Source organism: Argiope bruennichi, chromosome 4, assembly GCF_947563725.1.
Source record: "Argiope bruennichi chromosome 4, qqArgBrue1.1, whole genome shotgun sequence".
Classification (NCBI taxonomy): Eukaryota; Metazoa; Arthropoda; class Arachnida; order Araneae; family Araneidae; genus Argiope; species Argiope bruennichi.
In genome coordinates, this window is record NC_079154.1 from 132,595,094 (window position 1) to 132,620,813 (window position 25,720).

General features: G+C 27.9%; 1 protein-coding gene across 1 annotated transcript; it reads left to right on the forward strand.

Annotated features, from left to right (window-relative positions):
* Window positions 1-7,748: 7,748 nt before the first annotated feature.
* On the forward strand, window positions 7,749-24,200 carry LOC129966499 (double zinc ribbon and ankyrin repeat-containing protein 1-like). The gene is made up of 6 exons (XM_056080928.1): window positions 7,749-8,720; window positions 10,876-11,158; window positions 14,183-14,428; window positions 15,002-15,211; window positions 19,595-19,727; window positions 23,898-24,200. The coding sequence occupies exons 1-6, from the start codon at window positions 8,233-8,235 to the stop codon at window positions 23,924-23,926; spliced, it is 1,389 nt and encodes a 462-aa protein (XP_055936903.1). The 5' UTR covers window positions 7,749-8,232; the 3' UTR covers window positions 23,927-24,200.
* The last annotated feature ends 1,520 nt before the right edge of the window (window positions 24,201-25,720 follow it).

A 25,720-nucleotide genomic window follows, 5' to 3' on the forward strand; every position in this document is an offset into this window, starting at 1 on the left:
TAGATGGGTGCAAGAATTCTATATTATAATCCTTTTGGGAATTTTTCAGAGCCCCGATAGCTGTTTTTATATTGCTTTTTAACCAACATCGTCAATTTTATCAGTGTTATGCACCACTTTTATAGGATTTATCAATTCTTGAACCATATCGTTGCACATTCCTAATAGAAAGTCACACTGAAAATTATTGACTTCATTATCCTACTTTTGAACACACTAAAATTTACCCGCTATTTATTTTGCGCTTAAATGTAATTTATATCAAAATCAAATTCGTTTTATACATTGGTACCATGAATATTTTGGAATTTTTAAGCAGTCTTTCTGCTGGTAATTAACTTCTCTAAGGCTATAACTTCGATTGACATTTACTTCTAAAGGATTTCTTTATTCAATTTCTATGAGAGCAGACACTGATTGGCATTGCTTAAAAAGGAATGCACATAAAGCTTTAGAATCAATTATTGAATTCTTGCCTCGACCCACTGCATTTGCTAAAGTGCATTCTGCCATTAATCAGTTGTGCATTTTATCAAAAGCAAAGTAAACTGTAAAGTAATAAATCATTGAAGTGTGGATTTATACACTGAAGAAGCTATGTAATCATTTAAATTAAATTTAGTTTTGAAAATACACTGGGTATGCATACTTTCTCTTACCGTTGTCCCGCATTTCTAGTTATTGTGGAAACGCATCGACTGTTCAAAATATTTAATAGATTGCGTATCTATCAAAAAATATCGGCTGAAGTAATTTCACTCGGTTATTTTTTTATTGGAGAAAATCCAAATTTTAAAGTGGTTAACATTTGAAAGTCATTGGTATTTGTCATAGAATTTAGTGCCAACTTCCATTTTCTCTTTTCATATTTGTGTCTTAGTACCGTTGTTGATGATTTATTTTTCTTAATATATTTAATAAATTTCAGTTATAAGGATATTGAGGCATTTAATTTTAATGTGCGTTCTGAGTTTTCGGCGCAGTTTCTCATTCAAGGATACTGCGAAAAAAAATCACTCTTTTGTCATTTTTTGACTAAATCTGCTTTCTCATTAGAATAAGGTATAAGGATTTTGCTCTGAATATGTATTTGTTCATTTAAAATCATTTGATGGATATCTTACGATTCTCTTGGGTTACTATGAAACTCTATTTTCATTCTGTTTAATTGATTTATTTTGAAAATTATTTAGTGATTACTAGTAAAATGTATAGTACATTTTTCTTAAAGAAATTGTTACATTATTACTTAAAATGGTGAGCTTTCAGCCTCGAAATCGTTCTGTAATGTTCATACGCAATATTTTGTAGAAAAACGAAGTGGAACACTCCACAGTTTATGATAATCGGCAATTGCGTATGGCATATTTGCAAATGAGCAGCAGTTTTATGAAATATTTAGTAATGGGATTTCAATCTTCATGACGATTGACATTTCAGAATGTGCTACAATTCCTTATGTTTTCTTATCTAGAAGTTTAAAGATACATTAATTATGTTATATAATAATTTAAATATCCGACTTGTAAATCTTATTAAGTTTCAAAGAATTTTCCAATAGATCTGAAAAGTATACTCAATTTATTCACTAATTGCATCCATTTAACGATATTCCAAAACTGGCTTTTTTTTTAATTTAAAAGCAAACGTTTAAATTTTAAGGCAGTAAAAGCTTTTATTCTATTATAATTATAAAACTGTGTCTTAAATAACTTATAGTTAATTTAATTCTAATCCTTTTTTTTTTAGCTTAGCTTTCCGGTGTAAGATTCTCGATTGGTTCGGCCGGCCAATCCATCAAGAATCCTCTAAATTTGTGAAAGCATTATTTGATCGCCATGCCTGATCAACATGGGGATTAATATGCTTTAAACAAACTTGCAACCTAATCGTGTAGTAAACTTTAGCAAAAATTAAATTGAGTGTGAAAGTATTTTTCATTAATAAAATACTTCAATACCGCTATCTATTTCCAGACAAGTGTTGAGTGGAGGCAATTAATAGTAACAATGCAAACGCAGACTACTTTCAAGTTTCTATTACTGAAATTTATCTTTTAATGTTTCAATTTGTAAATGATCTGCGTCTTAAATATATCAATTTTTCAGATAATTTTATCGTTGAAATTCTTTCTTTCAAATCAATCAGTTTAAACGTTACAAAAGAAAACATCAGATTACATTTGTGAAATTAATGCCACAATTCATATAAATGTTTCCGATTTCACTTTTAATCTATCTTTAGTGGTTATCTTAGTTTAACCATTTTCATTTTATTAAAAGTTTTTATTGTACTATCTTTGCTTTTTCTTATGCTTATAAAGATGGAATTTAGAAATCGTTTTTCATTTTTCTACATTTGCAAGAATTTTGAAAGATTTTAGTTGTTTTATGTATATATTGTTTTCAGAACGTAATGTATTAAGTATTAGTAATGAATAAAAGTAGATTCCATTCCTGTGGTGTCACCAAAGTAAATTTAAGAAATTAATTTTAAGGTACCATAATATTTGCTATAAATTATAGGTTTAAATTTAGAATGCAGGATAATTAAAATAAAATAGCTTCTTTAATATTGAAGTGTTTTTAAAAATTTATTATAGGAATTAAATAAAATAGTAAGGGCAAATTGTTTGTATTTCATCAATTTCATTCTTTTTTTAAATGTGCACATATTTCACTTTTAAAGCTGTAATGACTATTTGTATGTTTACCATATATATTAGTGTTATAAATTGGTAAATAAAATTTTCTTAATTCTCGTATTTCCTATTTCTCGTGTAATCTTTAAATATGGTGTCTTAAGTGAAGAATTGAAATGAGTTTTCTAGCATTTAAATTTCCCAAATAGTAGAATAAATCGGATGTAAGGTATATAACCTTAACTCCTTTACAAAAATGGACAGCCTGTTTCTATCCGATCTAGTATAGATCCGATTTTTGAATAAAATTCAAGTACTTTTAATTATTTAGTTTCATTGTTCTTAGTATTCTACATCCAATTTTATGTAATAGTACTTATAAAGTCAAATATAAAGGAATAGATTCAGCTGTCATGTGACAATTATCACATAACCAACTCTTGCAATGTTTCTTAGCAATGCATATTAGCTGTCCGTCATAAGTTTTGTTTACCTTATTACGGATTTTACCTTATCCTTATAGAATTTGTTAACACAGGAAGACAATCTTAAAAACATGGTTACTATGGCTTGTTTTGCAATCAACAAAGAAAATGAAACTCCCCTTTTTTTTAAAAAGTTGGTGTTAATTGGAAGATTTCGACGTCATGGGTTTGTTCCAGTTGATGAACTGATTAATTGAATGTTCTTTAATATAATTATTTCAATTTTTTCCATTACAGAAACCAATGTTTTCAATAATTCAATCCAGCAGGTCTTTTTCTGTGTGTACCAAATTTCATAACAATAGTGACAGTAGTTCTGTGCATTCAGTATTTCATTTGATGAAAACTCCTCCCCAAAAGAACCAACCCATTTGGATTTGTACATTTAAGTAAACACTTCTCTTTCGCTTTCATTTACGGAATTTTTTAAAAAATAATCAAACGAATTTAAATTTATCCTTAATTTGAGTATTAATTTTCAAATTAGAAATATTGTTATTAACCATTGAAGTATTTACATTACTTTTCAAATCAATTCCTAATTTAGCTTCTTTAGTTGATTCTTCTTGCATCTTCTGACATATTAGTCTTCTTGCTTTTAAACAACGCGTTTATTTTGCTGAAAAAATTAGCAATTTTTTTAAATAAATGAATTGAGATGCCTATACCGTAAAAATGTTTTAAGCCAATGAAATTCTATTAAAATGAGGGAATTTTATTTTCAGCCTGAAATTGTGGTACTGAATCCGAATTTATTTTATGGTCTCTTGTCCGAAATATTTGGATAGGAGATTTAAGTTTCATAGGTTTTTATATTTTTTATAATATTTTTTCAGAACTCAATGATAATTAAATGTTAAATACTTATAGATTTGAAATAATTTAATAAAATTTTAAATAAGGAAAATATTACGAAAGTAAAATTTAATTGTTCATTAAATTCAACTTATCTGATAAAAATTCCATGAAGGTATTATATTTAATAATGAAATAATAAATTGGTTTAAAGATTGACTTTTCCGTAATATTGTATTCGTTAAAAATTTCGAAATTTTAACGAAACTTCATGTTTTACAATTCCCCGATTTCGATAAACACAACTTTGGAAAACGAAACTACTAATGGTAGACGGATAATATGTTCACATCAAATTTATAGATTTCTATGAAAGTTTGAGTAAAATATATTCAGAAAGTCTGACAATCTAGCTGTTCTTATGTAAGCTAATATGATAGCTACAAAAGAGACCTAGACAGATAAGATTCGGCACAGATTTAACATCTCAAATTTTAAGCCAAATCCAGCAAGGAGTAGACTGTCTGTCGGTCCGTATTTTCAGGAGCATGTAAGCATGGTTTCAGAAGCATAAAAACAATTATTTAAATATGTCGAATTTGATATAAGATTTTGCGGCTACAATTGTAGTTGCTTGTCAAATTTTGTTTTAATCGTTTGGAGAAAACTGCGCTTAAAATGCAAATTCGATCTTCAGATACCAAAATGCAAATACTATCTTCAGATAACTACATGCCAAGGATTAATCGCCGAAAAAAAGAATCGCACGATATTCAGCAAAAATACCAAATTCGTGCCAGAAGTTATTATTAAACTATTGGACGCTCTACTTAACGTTCTCCCTTACCCAAGATCCACAATTTAAAGTGGGAGGGGGTGCGATATTTCACTTTTATTTGAAAGGATTTTAGAAAGTTTGAGGGGAACCACTCCTGCTGGTTGGTTATCATATAGAATAAACGGACAATAATGCAAAACATTTTTATTAAAAAAAAAATCTGAAAGACCGAGATTGATCAAAGTTTAGAAATTGAATTTTCTGACAAATAAAATTATTCTGTCTAAATACTTCCTAAGGGTTTTAACTCATTTTATGTAATTATTGCTTATGAATAACTGACTGTATAACAATTTCTGATACCGCCATTTACCATCTTATCTCCACTGTACGAAAAAGAATGAATCGTCAATTTTTTTTTAGTATACCACTGAATATTATTAAATTTCGAAGTTATTTTTCATAAATTTCTGAATTACTCAAAATGTTTCTGTGCTTAATCTGCTTTTGAACACGAATACTTAACGTTATTAGGATTTTTTTTTATTCTTCAGACATCTGGAGTATCTATCTTAAATAAACATTTAGAAAATAACTTTATGTATAGGTAATTCTTACTTTTAAAAGAAACGACGCAAATTCTCGGTATTCATTTCGCGGTTCTTTTCTAACCTTTGATTATTTCGCTGAAAAGTTTAACTAACCTTTAATAATTGGTGAATTCAGTTGTTGCAATTTATTTCTTTGAGAAGATTGACACGGTTTTTTCATACTGACATTTTCCTATAAAGACTAAAATGATCGACTTGAACAGTATATGCAAACAGAAACTGAAAGAATTAGTTTTAAGCCTTAGATAATACTATGGTTATATATATAACTAGCTGTAACCCGCGACTTCGTAGATTATTAGAATTAAAAATCTTAGGAGACAAAGTTTTCTAAAAAAATTTTGTACATTTCAGTATTTTCTTATTGTAAAAAAACCCCATGCCAGTTTATTTAACTTTTGAGATAAATATGAGATAAAAAAAATACATCTTCGTAGCAAATAGCGTTTCCGTTGTGAGATACTGGCGAAAGTTCAGTGCATTTATTTTCCAAAAAGAAGTTTTTGAAGATGAGATAATCAAAAATAAGCTGCCTTGTTCAGGAGGCTATTGATTGCAATCCCTTAAAGTTAAAAGCACTTTCATTGTAAACTTTATTGAAACTCTTAATTTTATTCTATTTACTTAGCATCTCGATCACGAAATATAACTAAGATTTTAATTTATTCAATTCTAGTATCTCAAAACAATCAATCGCGAGTTAAAAAATATATAATCAAGATATACATGCGCAAACATTTGTGTATATATTATGTGTTTCGTCATAACTGTCTTTCATTGGTGAAGAAACATAAGAATTTGTGAAAGCTGAAGAAATTTTATTTCAAACTTGGAACAGCTTAGAAAGACTAATTGAATTTTCCAACGATACAAAACTAAAATTTATCTAGGATACTTTTAAAAAGATCGCAAAATACTGTTTGACTCATGAAATGATGCAGGGGAAGTATTTTGTCTGGAATGTCGATTCAATTTATAGTGAAGGCGAAGTTAAAGTAAATTATAATAATAATAAAAACACGCATCTCATGAAATCTAGAATAACTTGTTATAGCATCTGCTTAGCCTATATTTCACCTAAGCTATAATACATTTCAAAAGTGTTGTGGTGAAAAGCTTTTAAGCCAGATAACAGCTACGAAACACGGGCAATTGCTTTTGTCTTGTGGTCTTGTTACTCGGCTGCGCACCACAAGGTCCCAGATTCTATCCTCGCTCATAACAATCCGCTATAGTGTATTAAGGACACTTTTGAAAGGTACTCTTCCAATATAAATCGCACTTTATCCATTTTATGATAATCAGAAAGAGTAAGGAAGATTTGTCTTCTGTTATGCTACAAGGGACCTTTATGTTCGCATCAGAAAAGCAACTAAAATTATTTAATATTACTTGATATATTCGAATGAGATTGATGGTAGAACATGAAAAAAGTTACCGAGACACCGTCAATAGATAAATAAAAAGAAAACCGATACTGGTGAGGATTCATCTATCAAACTTAAAGAAGCATGAAACCTTGGAATTATTGATTTAAACTCACTGTAATATATTTTAAAATTATATTAAAGAGAGCTTATCTGTATGTTTTCTAATTAAGATTTTCAATCAAGAAATGGCATCAAGTATTTCTATGAACTCGCCTGGAGCGTTAAACTTTTTTGATGCCGATTCCTCAATTTTGGGCTCTCTTGTGATGGCGCTCAGGGTATATGCCCTACCTGTGTAGATATGTAACCCACAATTTTTTGAATAACAAATATTTTTGCTATTATTTTTAAACATTTGCTAAAAATAACTGTTACTTCAATCACACTTTCAAATCACAAAAATTAATTATTTTTATTAATAATAATTAATTTATTAACATAAATAAGATGTAATAGATTTAATTTATTTACTTAAGCTTAATTTTTTTAAAGCATTTCTCTTTATTTATTAAAGTAATTTTATTTATTCAAATGAAAAAATTGATTAAAAAATGTCATTTTTTTTTCAAATTTTTGTCTTGGTTTTTTTGTTTTGTCAATAGATTATACTAGCGGAATGAATGCCTGTAGAAGATCAGATCACATGATCACTGTAATCGAAAATAATCAGTGATAAATTACCGTATTTAGTGATTGTGCAAACTTTAACCTAAAGTAATTTTTATATAAAATAACAACAATAAAACAGAATAAAAAGACAATCACTTTACGGAAATGCAATAAAAAGAGAATTTTTATTTTAAATCTTTTTCAGACTCTTTATGTTCACTTAAAAAAGTATTAAAAATTTAAATTGTTATTGAAATATATAAAAATAACTCTAACAAAATATTTATTATTAAAAAATTTGTGGGTTGTGCATCTCTACAGACAAACCGTTCATTCAATGCAATTAACTGTAAACCATGTTAATTCGTCAGATTTCAAAATTTTGGCGGTTGTTATCTATGTACTTTGATATTTCCGATTTCTGATTTTGTATTTGCTATCAATTAAAATTTGATATTCTTTTCATGAAAATATATGATCGACTAATTTTACTATTATACGTTTCGTGAATTTATGTGGCTCATCAACTGATCTTTACCCCATATTCAGAAATTTGTGCAACAGAAAAGAATGTTGATTTAATGGATATTTTAGTATTGGTACTCTTCGAATAGATATTAATTTATGTTTTTAAATATATATATTTATTTTATTTACTATAAAAATAATTAGGGAAGCTTTTTTTTCCTTAAATATAACTTTATTTTATATTTAAAAATATTTTTGAAACTAAAATGTTTTTGTCGTATTCTATTTTTATTTTAAATGGACATAACGAATGTTTGATTCTAAAATTGTGGCTGCATTTTTAAGCAGATTTATTATTATTATTTTTTGCTGCTGTAAAATGTATTGATATGCTAACTAATATGCTCTGAAGGAAATGGCACCTTTTTCTATTCCTGCTCCATCCGTTGTACCTTTACGAACTCCCCTATTTGGAGGTCCTCGGGCTATTGATACACAAACAAAGATTGAGCTAATGTGTGATACTTATTTAGCTCATGAAATATATTATACGCTCGATGGAACAAAACCTCAGCCCTATGCTGGTATAATCCAAGGCAGTAAGCTCCATAAATACAAATCCCCATTTTGCTTACCAGCTGGGAAGATCACATTAAAAGCCATAGCTTTAAGTAGTCATATCCATTCCATGCAAAGCAGTGTGGTTACTAAATATTTTGAAGTTATCAAAACTGAAAGTGACACAGAAACCAAAAGGTATTTCGAGAAATCAAAAAAGAAAAAATCTTCTAAAGTTTTGAAGAAAAAAAAGAATACTACAGATCTAGTACCACTTACTGAATCAAATGCTTGCAAAGAAAATATTGATATTATGTTAGACGAAAGCAGCAATAACTGTTGCAGGTAATTACAAATCTTTGTTATTAAGCATTCATTTTATTTTAAAGTTTTGTAACATTAAGTTATTTTCATTCTTCTTTACCGATTGAAAAATCTATGATAATATGTCCATTGAAGTTGAAGCCAATATGATAATCCAAGCAAGCAAATAGAGTAATTTTTGTAGATTTTAGTGATGTGAAAGGTCATTTTATTGAAAATTTCTATCATTATATCCAACACCAGAAAAAATGAATTGCATCATATAAGAAATATGGGTTCTATTGTAGATTTGTGTGCCCCTTCGATTGGCGACAAATTTCAGATATGAAGCACCACTTCTGGTTTCCGTAATGTTTTGTTTTCATTGAGGGTTGTTGGGTTACCGACCAAAAATCCCCTTGGCATAAAAAAATCAAGGGGCACCCAATTGTAAACTCTTACTGAAATATGTAAACATAGAATAATCATTTAGAAGGGAATCTACTTTAATATGTCTTTTTTACATCATCAACAATTCCAAGTTTAAGGTATAGAACTCAACAGGGCAAACCATTATAAACAAATGAGCAATAAGATTGCTAAAACTACCTATTGAGGTGTTACCATATTGATGACAAGCTCAATTGGTACATTGAATTAGATTTTAATAGATACAGAGACGCATTCTCATGAGGACAACTATTGATCACAATGATTTTTTTTTTCTGCTATTATCCTAATGTTAACAGTTGAGACACATCTATTTGATATTGTTCCCATTGGGGTTACATAATTTTCTTGAGATAAATGATCTTCTGTTGTGCTCCATTTGTTGATCTCTTGTAAATGCTGCATCATAATTGGCTTTTTAAATAATGCATTGCTTAATTTATTGGCTGAGTATAGTAGTAGAGACTGTTATTTTAATGATTTTTTTTTTCTTACAATCCTCAGAATTTATTTGACAGTAAAGTTTTCTTTTGTATTTTCCATTCCTCAAATATATCATAAATAAAGCTAAAGAATATAGCAGATCTCCCCCCCCCCCAAACAGTAGGAAATTTGATAAATATCAACTGAAGAATGCACTAAAATTAATCGTATTTGGTGATTGTATTATATTTTCATTTAGCCTGCCAATTTTCTAAATATTAAAAAACCTATTTAATTAAAAAAAAAAGATAAATTCCTTCCTAATTAATTTAAAAAATTAAATTGATTTGATAATTTTTTTTGTTTTGTTTTGTTTTCTATGAATATTAAGAATTGTTGCAAGATATTTTGACATATTATTCACTATAAATGTTGTAAATTAAAACATTTACGGCATTTTAAATTAGGTTTCCCAGTGACTTAAAAAAAGACCCAAAATATCTAGCCTTTTATGGATTTGTAAAAAGACCATAATGTTTGTTTCAAGGCCTTAAAAATTCCATTTTCTATTCTGAGGTCTTAATTTTAACCTCAATTGAGCTCGCAACATAGAAATTTACATGGCTGAAAGCTAAATTACAGTGCAGAATCGAAAAACCTCATTAATTGTGACCTTCCTAAAGCTCTGCATGTTCAGCAGTTGCTGAAATTGTGACCAAATTCATCAATTGCTGAATGTGCAGAAAATAATGAATCAATCTAGTAATAAAATTATATCATAGGAGGTGTCCATTGTGCCCATATATAGATGCTTGAAGGTTATGATGAAGCACAGCTGGCATTGAAATGAATGTTTATTGGTTATCAAGGGAAAAGATTGATTTTGATGTCACTGAAATAAAAGTTGCTTATCAAAGCATGCTTAAACATATGCATGCCGGAATTAAAATTTTCAAATTCCATCCAAAACTAAATTTTTCAAAATTTCTAAGTTATAATCCATCAGTAACTTAGTATTGACATTTTTTTTTTTTTTTTTTTGCATGGATATTTTAGGAGGGGATAAAATTTTTAGCTTAGACTTACGCCTGGTTGTCAAAATATTTTGGAGCAATTTCTCTCTAGGTATAATTGTGAGAATGTTTTATTGTAATTTTTAAAGCTATTTGTTACCACTTGCAGTATTTATCTAAGATGGCAGACTTTTGACAAGTTTTTGGAAGATTGGCACAATTTGGCAATTACATTATTCTTAAGTTCTGTCCTGAATTGTACTCTATCATTAAAAATATCATTTCATCTTAATTTTATTCAAATAATTTAGAGAAAATGGAACTGACGGTTTGAATGACTTTCCTCCTGATTTGGAAATCTTCCCTGAAGATGATGTTTCTGAAAGTCTGAGTGAGATTCCTTCTTTTGCTTCTGGGTCGAATAAGACAGAGGAACTAAATGGGGATAATTTTGAAATCCAGAAAACCCCACTGATTACTCCAAGTCCTCCTTTGACTGAAAGCGAACTGACCAGTCAGGAAAAAGGTGAAAACTTTGACACTGATGGTTTTAAAAGGCAGTATGATGTTGAAGAGGAAGATGGCCTCTTAAAGGTATGTTAAAAGTGTTATAATATTTATTCTATAATTCTAAATGTAAATGGATTATATTTTATGAAAAAGAAACAAGTAATTCAGGATCAGATCAAAAGATTTTTTTCCTGTAAGGGCTTAGCAGATATTACTAATTTAGCATTGGCAAAGTTCATTGCATTTAAGACAAGCTACAACTATAGGAATGTCGAAACTTGTTTAAATTTTCTCACTAGAATGGGAAACATAATATGCTTTTTATCCTAATATTAATGTGTTTGCATGCAAACTTTACTCTAAATAGCTGAACATGCAGCGACAGAGTGAAACACATTAAGAAAAATATTTAAATTTGAAAGCTATTTTTAAGTACTTAGTCTACCTTATTTAATTAATTTACCTTAAAAGTGCTAAATTTTCTCAAGGCATAGAGAAAACATTTCTTTTTTGTTCCGACATTGAATATGATTTTTTAAAAAAACATGGTCATAAATCTTTGTTTAACAGATGTATCAAGAAAGGAAATTGACAAAAAAGAAACATCTGGGGAAAGGATCTAGGAGTTTCAACACATGTTAAGATAACACTTAATGAAAAATTCTCTGCTCTCTCTTTCTTCAACAATGTGTACCATTATATATTGAAATGATTATTGTGAGTGGGCAATATGAAACACGAACTGTGCCAAACTTGTTGCTACTCGAAAAAGGTTCGAACGAATTTCTTTCATCTTTAGTATTGCAGCTTGTAATGAATTTTTATGAAACGGTAAGTGTAAGCTTAACCCTTTATGGGTTGATAATGAAGATATGCAGATTGACTTTGATCGATGAAAATAAGATGTATTTAGTGTGAAATATATATATAGAGAGAGATAAGTGGATAGATATAGATATGAGAAGCTACTTTAAAAATATGCTTGAATGATATGCATGACATTTAGTTGCTTTTATTCTTATTACTGTAAGTCTGTTTAGGATGTTAGATGTTAATGAACCTTTCATCATTCTCATTAATATCTTTTTTTGGAGTGATTTGAACAATCTATGAAAGGGATTTTACTGTGTTATAATGAAAGGAAATTTATTGAAGCCATAGTTATATTGACCAATTATATAAAATCCTGTATGACAAGATTATAATTTTGAAGCCATAAGTTTTTAATAATAGCTCATTTCTTTTGCACTGTACGTTTCCCATTCTTTTGAAAATTATTGATTGGAAAGAATTTTTTTTTTAAGTTGTATGAAATCTTTATTCTTCAGGTTTCAGATGTTATTGTTTCTAAAAGGTTTTTTTCCCCTTTCCATAACACTTTCTGAATTATTATTTTTTTTCCCAGTGAAATCTCTCTTTCTAAATATATATATATACTCAGCCTATATCACTGAAGTTAGGAATGTGAAAGTTGGCAGGAAGTTATTTCTTGGATATTAGAAGCTTATTGATTTTGCAAAATTTTAGTTAGAAGTTGAAAAAAAATTTAATAAATTTTTAGCATGTTCTCACCATAACACCAAAGAATGTTATCACACAAAAATGATTTTTATACATCTTAAGTGTGAAAAATAACTTTTTACTTAGACCAGTTTTGTTTGCTTATTTTTAGTTGTAATCATTTTTTAATTGGTTTTTGACAATTTGTTACAGTGATTTTTTTTTTTTTTTTTTTTTTTTCTAATGAAACTCAAAACAATGTATTTGCATCGTTAAATCTTTGAGTCGCGTGATTTTACCAATGTTAATGTTATGATAGGAGGAAAAGTGCTTTCTTTGGACCATCATCCCTCAAGGGACTTGAGCATCTCCCTAACTCTTCATTGACCTGTATCACTCCTTGTTACTTTTCCTTTACTTTGGTAGCCTAGAATTTGTTTTTTAGCCCATTTTCTTCAAGTGCCTGGTAAATTTGCAGTAACTATCATAGTAATAGAAAGATGCCCCTATTATCAAGTCTCAAATATAACATTTTGTTGTAGTATTTTGATGAATGTCATTCTGTTTGAAAGTCACCCTCATTCCATTAATAAATCTACTTATACCTGCTTTTCCATTATTTTTTAGAATAGCAGAAACAGAAATTTTGTTGTCATTATGTCTTTGTAATTATTCAGTTCCGACAAAGAAACCTGATTTTTAATCTGCTCTTTGATTTTACCATTTGCTTGGCATTGCATAGCCAATTATGGCTATTATACAAAACAAACAAAAAAAAAAACTGACAAAGAAAGCAAACTTCAAAGCCCATTAGTAGACGCTAAGTGAAAAATATTATATATACTTGAAATTGATACATCACATGCATCAATTATAGTCATTAGTGTAAAACACAACAATGTCAGAAAACTTGCACTTTTTGACATACATTTTTTCTCATATTTATTTAGCTATTCTACTGACTCTTCTGAAAAAGAAAAAACTGAATTACAATAAGCTTGATCCTATTTGTGGGAGACAATAAAACAAACAGCCTTTTATCCATGACACAGCATTACTTGTTTTGTTCCTTCATTATGATTCAGCAACATGCCATTTAAGTGATAATTTTTTTTCTATGCATACATAACCATATATTAAAGAAATTTCAAAGTTTTGTTGTCTAATACTACAGTATTAGAACCATAACCTTGTGATTATTTTGGCATGATTCATGTGTAATAGAAAAATATAGTGTATGAGCGAGCAACAAGTCCACTTAGGCTTTTTTTTTAAACATATTTCATCTTTAAAAACCATATTTGTGATTCTTTTCAAAGCTTCAAAAATATGTTGTTTGATGCATTTCCCATTATTTTGACATTTTCAGCACATTCTGAACTTTTTTAATAATTAAATATTCTATAGAAACTTTTTGGGTATTTTTATCACAGATTTACTAATGGGATTTGATTTATTTGAGTTCTGAGTGCCCTGTTTATCTGTATGAATTCTTGTAATCATCAGTACATTTTTTTTTTTTTTTTTTTTTCTCAAATCTAAAATATTAGTTTCTGACACATCTTTGGCCTTGCAAAGTGATTTTTACAGTAATTTTTTTATTTGTAGATTGATAAGAAGTTACCAACTTGTGCAGTTTCTGCTGAGACTCCTACTTACTGCATGAAGTGTGATAAGATTTTACAATTTTGCCGTTCATGTTCATCTCTGAATGCTGTCACTTCTCAATATTGTATGCATTGTGGAGAAAAATTAATGCAGAGATGTTGCAATTGTAAAGAACTGAACTCTGTAACAGGTACTTTCTGTCATTGTTGTGGAAGAAAGCTGGAAATTGATAATAAAGAATTGCAAGTAAGATTTTTATGTATATGTTTATGCTTATTTTGTATTGTAAACTTTAGAGAAGACCGTGATAAAAGACTTCTTGTTATCAAGAGAAGGTGGTTATCTCAGCATCCATATGTTTAGATACAAAAAGTGCTACATTTGTTTTAAGTATAAAATTAGAAAAGAGACAGATTAGAAAGAAAAGATATCACAGATAACTTAGCATTCACATTCTTGTTTTAAAATATACATGCCTTTAATATTCACAACTTTTTTTATAGATTGAATTTTATTATTTTTTTAACTTATTATGCTTTTTTTGCTTTGTTCTTAATATAATGTCTGTCACTAAAATAATCTATACTGCATATTACTTCATGCACTAACAAATAAAATTGGCCTCATATATATATATATATATAATATGAGGCCAATTAACTATTAAGTAATGAGAAAGTAATATTTAAAGCTATTAAAAGATGTTCTATTAAGCAATAAATCTTTGCCTGACATTGCTTTAATGCATAAGTTATGAAATTTAATAACGAATACATTTTATTTGTTTTTTAAACATTTTTGGTTTTAACCTTGCTTTAGATTTCCTATACAGACCATTGTGTAATGGTGGAACCCCAGAAGATGCATGCCAGTGTGCAGCAGACTCCAAGCACTGTGAGTAAAGAGACTCAAACTCTGTCTTTACCGAAAGAGAGAAGCAGGAATACAGATGCTAAGAGAATACCTTCTCATAGTCCTGGGAGGGGATATTGGCATCAACAGTTAGATTATATATGCAATCATTTAAAGGTATTTCTGATATCCCAACTTTAAAAAATGTTATTCAACTTTAAATCATTTTATGTTTTTAAAGCTGGAATTATATAATTAATTTCACCTCTTGATATGTTAAATTTTTCAAATTTTGTATTGTGTGTATTTTTGTCAACAAATACATTTTAATATTTTTCAGAACTCTGTTATCAGTTAATCAATTTACTTAAGTTTTGATATGATTTGAGAAACACACCTAGCACTTAATTTAGGGAAAATTAGTATCCAGATTCCATAATATTTATGTTAATAAATTTTAGATAAAAAAAAATGGTAAATAAAAAATAAATAAAATTTTTTAAAAATTATCTTTTCATAAACTAATAAATTTGTGTCTTTAAAAACTGTAATTGTGCATTTAAAATTTATTTCCAAAGAACAGCTTGATTCGTTTAATGAAAAAATTTGTTTAGATGATTTCTGTTCTAATATTTTGAAGTCAAAAGAATTTCCTGTTTATTTTGGGAGGTTGTAAATAATTCTTGAACTGTCACATGGCAATGAGCTATGGAAAATAGATTTAGTATGAGGCTATGCTTGTTGAAAATCTGGAAGATTCTTTATTTGATCCAAGAACTGTATATGATATCATAAACTTTTATGGAAGTGTATTGACTGTTCTGAATAAGCATGTGTGAGGTATTATGCAACTTTAGAAAGGGATAAAAAAGGAATCCAACAAACCCAAAGTAACATTGCAAATAAAATTGATGCAAAAGAAATGAATTTTAATTGATGACTAGAAAATCTGCAGAAATTGCAAAAATTGATGCCCAAATATATGAAAATGTAAATTTTGTCTTGCTGAATTCTAGGTAATAAATAAACTTATTTTGTATATATATATATATATATATATATATATATATATATAATAACTCTTTTATTGTACTATTATTTCAAGTAATATTAAATTGTTGCTTCCTTTCATTGCTTTTTTCACTCATTAAAACTATGGAATATTATTATTGCATTTTAACGTGAACGTAAGTGCTGTTCACACATTTCCTCTTATATTGCATATACGTACAAGAAAAACACAAAGATTATTTTTTTTTCTTCTTTTTGAAATTTGAGTGGCAACCTTGCTAGAGGTTATGAACATTCATGTGAAATAAAATAAAAATTATAGAAATTGGTTCAATGGCTGTGTTCAACTCCTGTAAGAGTTTTCTTTAAAGAAAATATACAGGAACATAATGTTTTTCCTGTCTGTCAAAAAAAGAAACTGAAGGATTATAGATAATCATTAGTGATATATCTAGAGGTCATGAATTTTATGAAGCAAAATCAGACTTGTGGTTGATTCTGGGTGGCTGATTCATTGATTTTTCCTTATTATTTTACATTCAGTTCAGTAGTGCTTTGAGATTCATGCTTTCCATTCGGTTGCTTTATCACCATTTTTCTCGACTCCTAATAAGAAAAGTTGTGTTGAAAAGAAGCTTGACCAGTATTGCAAAGAAAAAAATGATTCAAAACAAAACTTAAAATGACAAAAAGGAAAGAGATGGAATGGAAAGCGTAATTCTTGAAAACCATGACAATACAAGAAGACAAACAGTAAAACTTGTCTAAGGGAGTTTTAGGATCAGAAAGTTGCTGAAGAAATTTGATTTGATATTTGCTTTCTTTCATTTGTTTGTTTCAATGCATCTTCCATTAAATCAGAGAACCTGGAGAAATTTGCTTTCAAAGTTGTTCATGAAAACTTATTCTACTTTGTTGTAAAAAATATCTATGTGCTATATCCTTAATTTCATCATATATCTGGGTGAACTAATCAGCCCAAACATAAAGAGCTTTTCATGGAATGGAAAGTGCAAAAGTGTAGGAGTAAGACATCTATCTTTCGACTGGGAGGATATCGATGATGCCTAGGTTTGATGCAGGGCTGCCACGTGTGTATTAAGCGCCCTTGTTCAAATTGAAATTTGGCACCCCTTTATGGGATTCTGAAATACTCTTTTATAGTATTCAAAATTTGACTTTCGAACTGAAAAGCTTTAAAATTATAACATTAAAACATGTTTGTCTTATTATTTATTGTTTTTTATTATTACTTAAATTATCTTATTGTTTTTTTATTATTTCATAAATTTTAAAAACAAGACAAGGATAGAACATTTTTTAAGTAAAATATAAGAATTAGAAAATATATTTAAATATGGATTCTCCTAGCTTTAGAAGTTACAAACGCTCGTATCAATTCCTTTATATTTAATTTATCCAAAATTTCGCTGTCTATGGATGTAATTGACAAGTCCGGTAAGCCCTACTGCGCCATGGTACATCACATGTAGTTTTTTATAATTTTAAGTTTTGAAAAACTTTGTTCTCCAGTAGCCACCAAAGCTGGAAGGGTTAAAGAAATCCGTAAGGCTATTCCAATATTTGGAAATGTATCGGTAAGATTGTTTTCATTTAAAATATCAATAGGTGGCATATTCTCTTTGGTAAAACATCGCAAAGATAAGGGTATTATTCCCTGTTAATTCACAGGCACACTCACACGGTGGTGCTGCCACCCATCATTACGAAAAAAAAGCAAACTAAACAACGACATTCAGCCGCAACAGCTTCACAGCACATAAAAAATAAATATATTCCGATACAAAACATTCCCAATTCCTGTTGTTACATGTTACAAATTCTTATATTTTTAACACGTTCCGTTTGGTAGCACGAACTCTACACGGAACGTGTTTTTATTGTTCGTATCGGCAATCAAATTTTATTTTACACAAACGGAAACAACCCGCAGGAACGTAAATAAAACTAAATTAAAATAAAAATTAAATCTCATTTTATTGCTTAGAAAATACAAAACATCCAAAATTGCTAGCGTATAATTAAGAACTTTTATTTAAGTAACGTTAAATAAAAAAAAACTATAAGTACTATAAATTTTGGTGCCCCCGTGGCCAAGGCGTCCTTGTGCGGTGATCAATTTCGCCACCCCTACGCGGCGGCCCTGGTTTGATGCTTTCCAAGTGAGGAAAATATTTAGCATAGTTACTTTTTTTCCATTCCTTAAATTTTACTCTCTGAATTTCATTTTTGATATGCTGCAAGATATCCATTTCACAGCTTCAAAAGTGTACACTTTTCAAGTTAAATTATCTGCTTATTCGTTTTCTGGAATACCAGCATGGCCTGAGGTACAAACAAGTTCTAAAAATTTAATTATTTGGAAGGGAAACAAATTTTGCTGGATAAGTGCAATTAATCCAGGGGATTTATTATTAATATTCAAAGAGCTTGCATAAGTGATAAGCTAGCTGTGAGAAAGACATAATCTTGCATTTCTATATAAAACTGGGAAATTGCGAGGAAAGTTATTTTAAATGTATGGATGCGAAATATTTAACAAAACATAAATCTGGTTTTCTGGACCCCCTTGCCAGTTATTTAATTCTCGAACAAACAAAGAGAGAATAAACTCAAGAAACCATGTGCTAAATTATTTTTCAAAACAATCAATAAATCAGCTTTGTTTTTTGAAAAAAAAATTTGTTTCTTTCACATTATACTTTTTTTTTTTTTTTCCCATTTCTGAAGAGATGGGATTTTTTTTTTAATTGCATCATACTACTGTTTAAATGCCTAACTAATAACTAGAACTTATTATTTTGAAAATTCAGTCTTCAATTGCAAATAGCATACATTGTTCTATCCTAGTGAATTAATGTTTTGCCTATAGATAGTGTGGTATATCCAGTAGTTAGCATCTTCTCGTCAATATCCTTCTTTCTAGAATATTGATTTCATGGCTTGTTGCGTGATGAATTCCTCCAAGTCAGCACAAAAAATATTTGTCCAATTTCTTCATGTAGACGCATAACAATCATCATATTCCGATAGTATCAGCATTACGAGATGAGATGAATAAACATTAAGGATTTGTCATTTATTGGTCAGCACACATTATGACTGTGATGCAGTTTCAGTTACAGAGGAGTTCATATGGCTAATAATTGGATCGCCATACGTGAAATTGCTGTTGTACTATCAGTAAGCAAAGGATCTATCTGTACATTGCATAATTCGCAAATGAGAATTGATTTTTAATTACCATTAAATATGGTAAACGGGAAAAAAGATACTGTAGTAAACAGGATCTGCTAGAAGCTCAGCAGATTCTATACTGAAACATGCTGAACACTGGGATTAGTGTTTCATTATCAGTGATGACTGCTTATAGTTATACTGTTCCACTTGAATCATAATTGTAATTATTATTAAAATTTCTTCACACATAATTATAATTTTCTTTTTATTTGGGTATTCTTTATATATGTTACATAATTCATATTTTATTATAAAATTGTTATTGATAAATGTATATTATTATTTCAGAGCTATGCATATAATAATCTTGAATTCCGTAATTCCATAAGTGAGCCCATGTTGAATGATTTTCAAAATGCACAAATTACAAAAACAGATGATATTGTGAATGTGACTATCTCGTTTTCTTCTTTTGTTAAAGGTAAGTAGGATTTTTGCTTTGCAATATTTTCTTTTATAAATATGCTTGTATGTATACATATATATAACTTCACCTTTAGCCATAAACCATACTTAAATTTTTTTTATGTTTCATTTTAGTGAGAAAAAAAAATTGGGATTTTTATATGATTCCTTTTAAAATTGCTGAATTTAAGTTGCAATCCTAAAATTTGAGCTTTTTCTTTTGAAAGATTTTATCCTTTTAATAATTTTGCTTTTTTCAGAGTAGTATTTATTGTACTTTGTATTTATTATTATCTTTTTTTCACAAAAATTAAATTTTGATTAATAATAATATTCAATATTTTATGAAGCAGGTCTTTTTTTCTTTTAGTTTGTGAAAAATCTATAGTTGATGGGAGGGGGTGTGTGTCATTTTTTATGATCAGCATGTCTGATTCATCAAAGAAAATCTAGCATTCTACAAACTTCAGATTCCTGTAATTCTTTGCTTTCAAATGACATATACTAATCCACAGCTAGATTTTGGATTCTAGACATCATCATTTTGAAGTTGTTGTTTTTTTAAATGTCTTTTTCTGATATTTTATCTTTTTAAAAGTCTTCGAATATATATATATATATACAAAAGTATTAAAATCAAGTTAATAGGAAAATCAAATAAACCAAATAAAAAAGAATCTGGCCTGAAGACTTTTTCAAGGGTCACCCTCAGGCAGGGATTCAAAGAAAGGGATTTTTTCTGTGAGGAAATCCAGACAAAGGTCTAATAATGATTCCTCCCGATAATCCCCTGAAATGAGGCCCAAGAGATATACCATTTTAACAGAAAGGGAAATGCAAAACAACAAATTAGAACAAAATAACCACTACAAAGTAAAAATACAATAACAAAATAGACAAAAATATCATAAAATAGCACAAACGGGAAAACGAAAAGGCAAGAACTTACCATCAGCAATCACGGAAATTTTAAGCTATCGATTGTGATTCCCACTTTTTAAAATACACTAACGGTAAATTAGGTAAGAAATTGTAGGCTCCCAGCGCCATCTATTGAGTGATCTAATACACAAGGAAAGATCTATTTTTATTTAAGCCAAAGGTTTAATCCCAAACCATACCTTGTTTAATTAAACAATTGACAGTAATTTCTAGGAAATTCATTTTTAATTAAATTTTTAATGAGGTTGTTTGATGCTTCAATATAGGAATTTTTATTATTGCAAACCCTTTAGATCCTGTTAACTTGTGAGAAAATTAGATTTTTGAAAATTTTAGTTTAGATTGGAATGGTAGTTACATAGTTTTGTTATTTTAAAGTTGAATTCATCCCGTTTATCGTATATACCAACTATTGTTTTACCATTAGCAATTTCGATTTTTAAATCCAGAAAGGTAGCCTCAAGTTGATTTTTATTTGTTTCCGTTAGAATTAAATCTTTTGGATAGCAATTAGTAGTAATATTAGTATTGTCGAAGTTAATCAAAAGTAGGTCATCAATATATCTCCACCCGTTTATTAAATTGTATTTAATTATTTTTTTTTCTCATAGTAATGTAGGAAAATATTAGCTAAAGCACTTGAGAAAGCTGTTCCTATTGGAATGCCCTTGACTTGTTTATAAAAATTAATACCATTAAAAACGTAATTTTCAGTAATATTAAAATTACATAACTCAAGCCAGTTATTTTTAGGAATATTTTCATTTAAATATTTGTCATGCCTTTATTAATTTTATTAATTATTATTAATTTATTAATTTTTTAAAGTGCAGACCTTTATTAATTTTTCATGAGGAAGATTAGTGTATAAATTTTCGAAATCAAAAGTATTAAGTTTATTAATGTTGTTATCTTTAAGAAAATCCAGTACTTCTTTGTTACTAGAAATAATAAAGTTGTCTTCAGTTTTTATTTTGTCCAGGATAATTTTTAAATATTTAAAGAAATGTTTGCCCGTATAGTAATTATAACTGCCAGTGCTACAGGTCACGAATCTGAATTTTAAAGGATTTTTATGAAATTTAACTGTTGGGAATAAATAAGGATAGTTAAGAGAGCAAGTCTTAGTTTTGGGTTTTTTTGCGAAAGCTAGCATTCTTGTATCTAATTCCTTTTTCCCAGTGTTCTTTAACATATAAGTTGCATTAGAGTTATATTCATTAATTAAAAGTTCTTTATAATAATATCTACAAATTAAACAGAAATTATTTGCTGATTTATCTATTACTGTAATAACAAATTTTTCTTTTAAATTTTTTATTTGGTTTTTCAATGTTTTACTAAAATAAATCCCATGTTCTTTAGATCTGTCAAAATCAGTATTCATTTTTATTTTAATTTCCTTTAAAATTCTCACTTTCCATTCCCCGAAACCTTCCGCAGGCCAATGGTATTTTCTAGATAATTTAGCAATAAAAACATCTAAATCAATACCAATAGAAATCAAAATTTTGTTATGGTTTATTTTTTCTCTTAATCTTAATTTTTGTTCCTCTTCCCATCAAATCTCTTAAAGAGTTGGATTCAATAATTTTTAAATTACCTGTAATAATATGACCTTTATCAATATCTATAAAATCTTTATATTTTTCTTTGTTACAGTAACAATCTGTTTTATTTATTTTATCTAAATTTTTGCTGTAGTAATTATAATTATTAATTTTTTTTCTTTTAAGTTGAAGTGTAACTAAACGCTATTGAAACATTTGTTTTATCTGATAGAGGAAAAAATATATTATTATTGTGTATGATTTTGGGTAATTTTAGATATTCGAAGTAAATATCCAAGAATTTAATCATACAGAATTCTTTGTAAACATTATTTTTATTATTAAAAAGTAAATCGTTTTTTCCAATGTTAAGTTTAAATTTAATAAGATCTAGAATAATACATTTTGTGTACGAATTATTAAACTCAAATTCCCCGAATTTATTATTTAAAACCCATTTAATTTTATTATTTCTAAGACCAAAAATGTATTTCCTAATTTTGTGAATGTTTTCACTATTGTGTTCCAGATTACAGTAATTTTGAAATTCCTCAAATATAATTTGAAAATTGCCACCTTTCCCTTTACCTCTTTTAAATCTTTTAGAAAAATTATCTTTATTTAGAAAATTTTTAAATATGTTAAATTTGTTATAAATGCAATTATTGTTTAAATCTGCATAGCCTCCCCCATTTAATTTACTATTGAGACCATAAGGAAATAAAGTTTTCATGTTGCAAATATAAATGTTTTCCAAATCTAATCTTTTGTTTAATTCGTTAATATTGTCTTCTAGAATGTAGATATTAATATTGTTAAAGTTATGGTTTTGAAAATGCTCTAGTTCAAAGTCAGTGGTCCTATTTTTAATGAAGTTTTTTATATCTGATCTGTGATTGTTAATTCTTAAATTAAGCTCGGTGCTAGTTTGGCCAATATATTTTAAATTACATTCTGAACAATTAAGGAGATAAATCAAGTTTTTGTTTTTACAGAATATTTGTAATTTTGAGTTTTCATTATTGATCTGTTCCTTATCTGCTAACTTCTTCTAACTTCTAACTAACTTACACTTCCCGTTTCACAAATTTTATATTTTTTGTATTTTTAAGATTTTTTAAACAAAACAATTGTGGCAGTAATTTTTTCTTTGTGAATGCTCCTGACACAAAGCTATCCACAGTGCCCCTTGGTAGAGCGTGCGACGGGCCATGCGCTATGATAAATTTGTTATTAACTTCTTGCATAGTTTAATTAATTTATTAAAATGAAAATATATCTCCCAAACGCCAAAAAACATGGAATTCTCAAAAAAGTAAATTCAAGAAAATGAACTGAAAATTCTTAAATTTTATTAGGCACTATATTAAAAAATCTTTTGAAAAACCCTTTAAAAAATATTTTAAAATTTGCAGTTCGTTTCATTTTCAAACTATTCTTACTTTAGATTGGTTACTTATATATATATATATATATATAATATGCTTCTTTTTTTTTTTTTTTTTTTTTCTTTTACTTTGCAAAAGAAAAAAAATTTGGAAGTTTTTAATACATTAAAAAAAATATTCAAATCGATATTTTAAATCAATTTGTGTTCAGTGGTTAGTTAAATTTTCTTTTGATTCTCAATAATTCTGTTATTACTGGCTTGTTTCTGGATTTTTTGTAACTTTCAAATAAATGTTTCATTCCAGAAAAAAAAGAAAGCAAGGATTTGAACTAGAGCTTCCTTAATGAAAGAACAAAGTTAACTACCAGTTAACCAAGTAGTGTCACTTATTTGTTTGTTATGTAAATATGTCTTTACTTAGAGTAAAACATTTTAATGAATTTTTCTTGTTTCAAATTTATACTTTTAAACAAAAAAAGTTTTATAATGGGCATCTTTTTAGTTTATCAAATGTTGTTTGGTTAGGATTGATTGTTCTTGTTTATATTTTTTGGAGCTTATCTTAGAATTTATATTTTTAAAAAAAGATAAAATCTTCTTTTTCATATAATATATAAAAATGATTTTTTTTTTTTTTTTTTTTTTTTTTTTTACTAGTGCACTAGTCAATATATTGTTTAATATTTTCTTGTTCAATCTTGGTTTATTTGATTATGTATTTCATTATTTTATCAAACTTTTGTCATAAGTATTTTTTTTTTTTTTTTTTTTTTTGAAATACCTATTTATATTTGGAATTTTGCATTAATTTTGTAATTTTAAAACATTGAATGGAATTCTGTTTTTAAAATTAATCGACTGTTTATATCTTGTTGTACATTGAGAATTCCATATATTTTAGATTATCATAGAACTCTCTCTTGAAATTTTAGTATGTTATAAAATTTTGTATTTGGCTGTATTCACAATTAATCCAGTTCCTTAAAAGCTGGCATATGTTTAAATTGTGTAAAATATTTTTGAAATGTACTTTTTTAATGGTTATGCATATTTTTCACAAATAAAATATTCAAAAAGACAAATATTCTTAATTCAATACCTTTATTTCTATTATTAATAATAGAAATAAAAATTTTGTTATTTATTCTCTGTTTATTATTGTGTGAGTAAATGTTTATGGAAATAAAATCTATTGCAATGCAATCTGTGCATTAGAAGAACAATCTATTTTTAGCAATGCTTCTCTAATATGTTTCATTTTGTCTAATTCATGAAACAAAAACCTCTTTATTAAATTGATCAGATGGGGGTTTTGTTTGAAAGAACATTGAAAATGTCTGAAACAAAATGTGAATGTTGATTTTAAGTTATTTCTGACACAATAAGGTGTAGAAAAAAATTGCATTCATGTGTTATTTCCTATTCAATAAATTTTCATTTACTCTTTGTAATTACATTTCTATGAAGGAGTAGAATATTACAATGCCTTCCATTCACTATCTCGCGTATTAAAAATAGTAACTTTCCATGCATTTATTTAGAATTTTTATGACAAACTATCATCACATGACCTAAAATACATGCTAAATACATAACTAACATTTAATGGGATTTCAAACTGAATGCTTTCTCTTAATCTGCCATTTATATTATGTCTTTGTTGATTGCCGAAGATAGAAATCTCTCAGTCCTTGAAAGCTTCTTGAATTTTACTTTGTTGAATTCAGAGTCTTGGTAGAGTGTATGGTTTTTCATTATATTTTGAAAATAGGGGAAATATTATTACATCCATTATGTTTAGGTGAAATATGTGACTCAACAATTTGATTAATAAAAGAAGAGTGTTGGAAGGAAGTACTGTTAATCACTAATCATTTCTCTCTATTTCATTTGCATGAGAACCACCACAACCAAGGAGTCTTCAACAGATCCAACAACTGCAAATAGTTCTTTTATGTTATTCATTATGTATTCACAATGTGTAGAAACAGAGCTTAAATAGTGTTTGATATTAATATATGGATATTATTCATTAACCTCTTGCAAGAAGGTTTTAAACTTGCTTTGATAAATTGCAGGATTGTCAAAAAGATCTCTTGTGAACTAACAAAATGTTCTCATTTAATT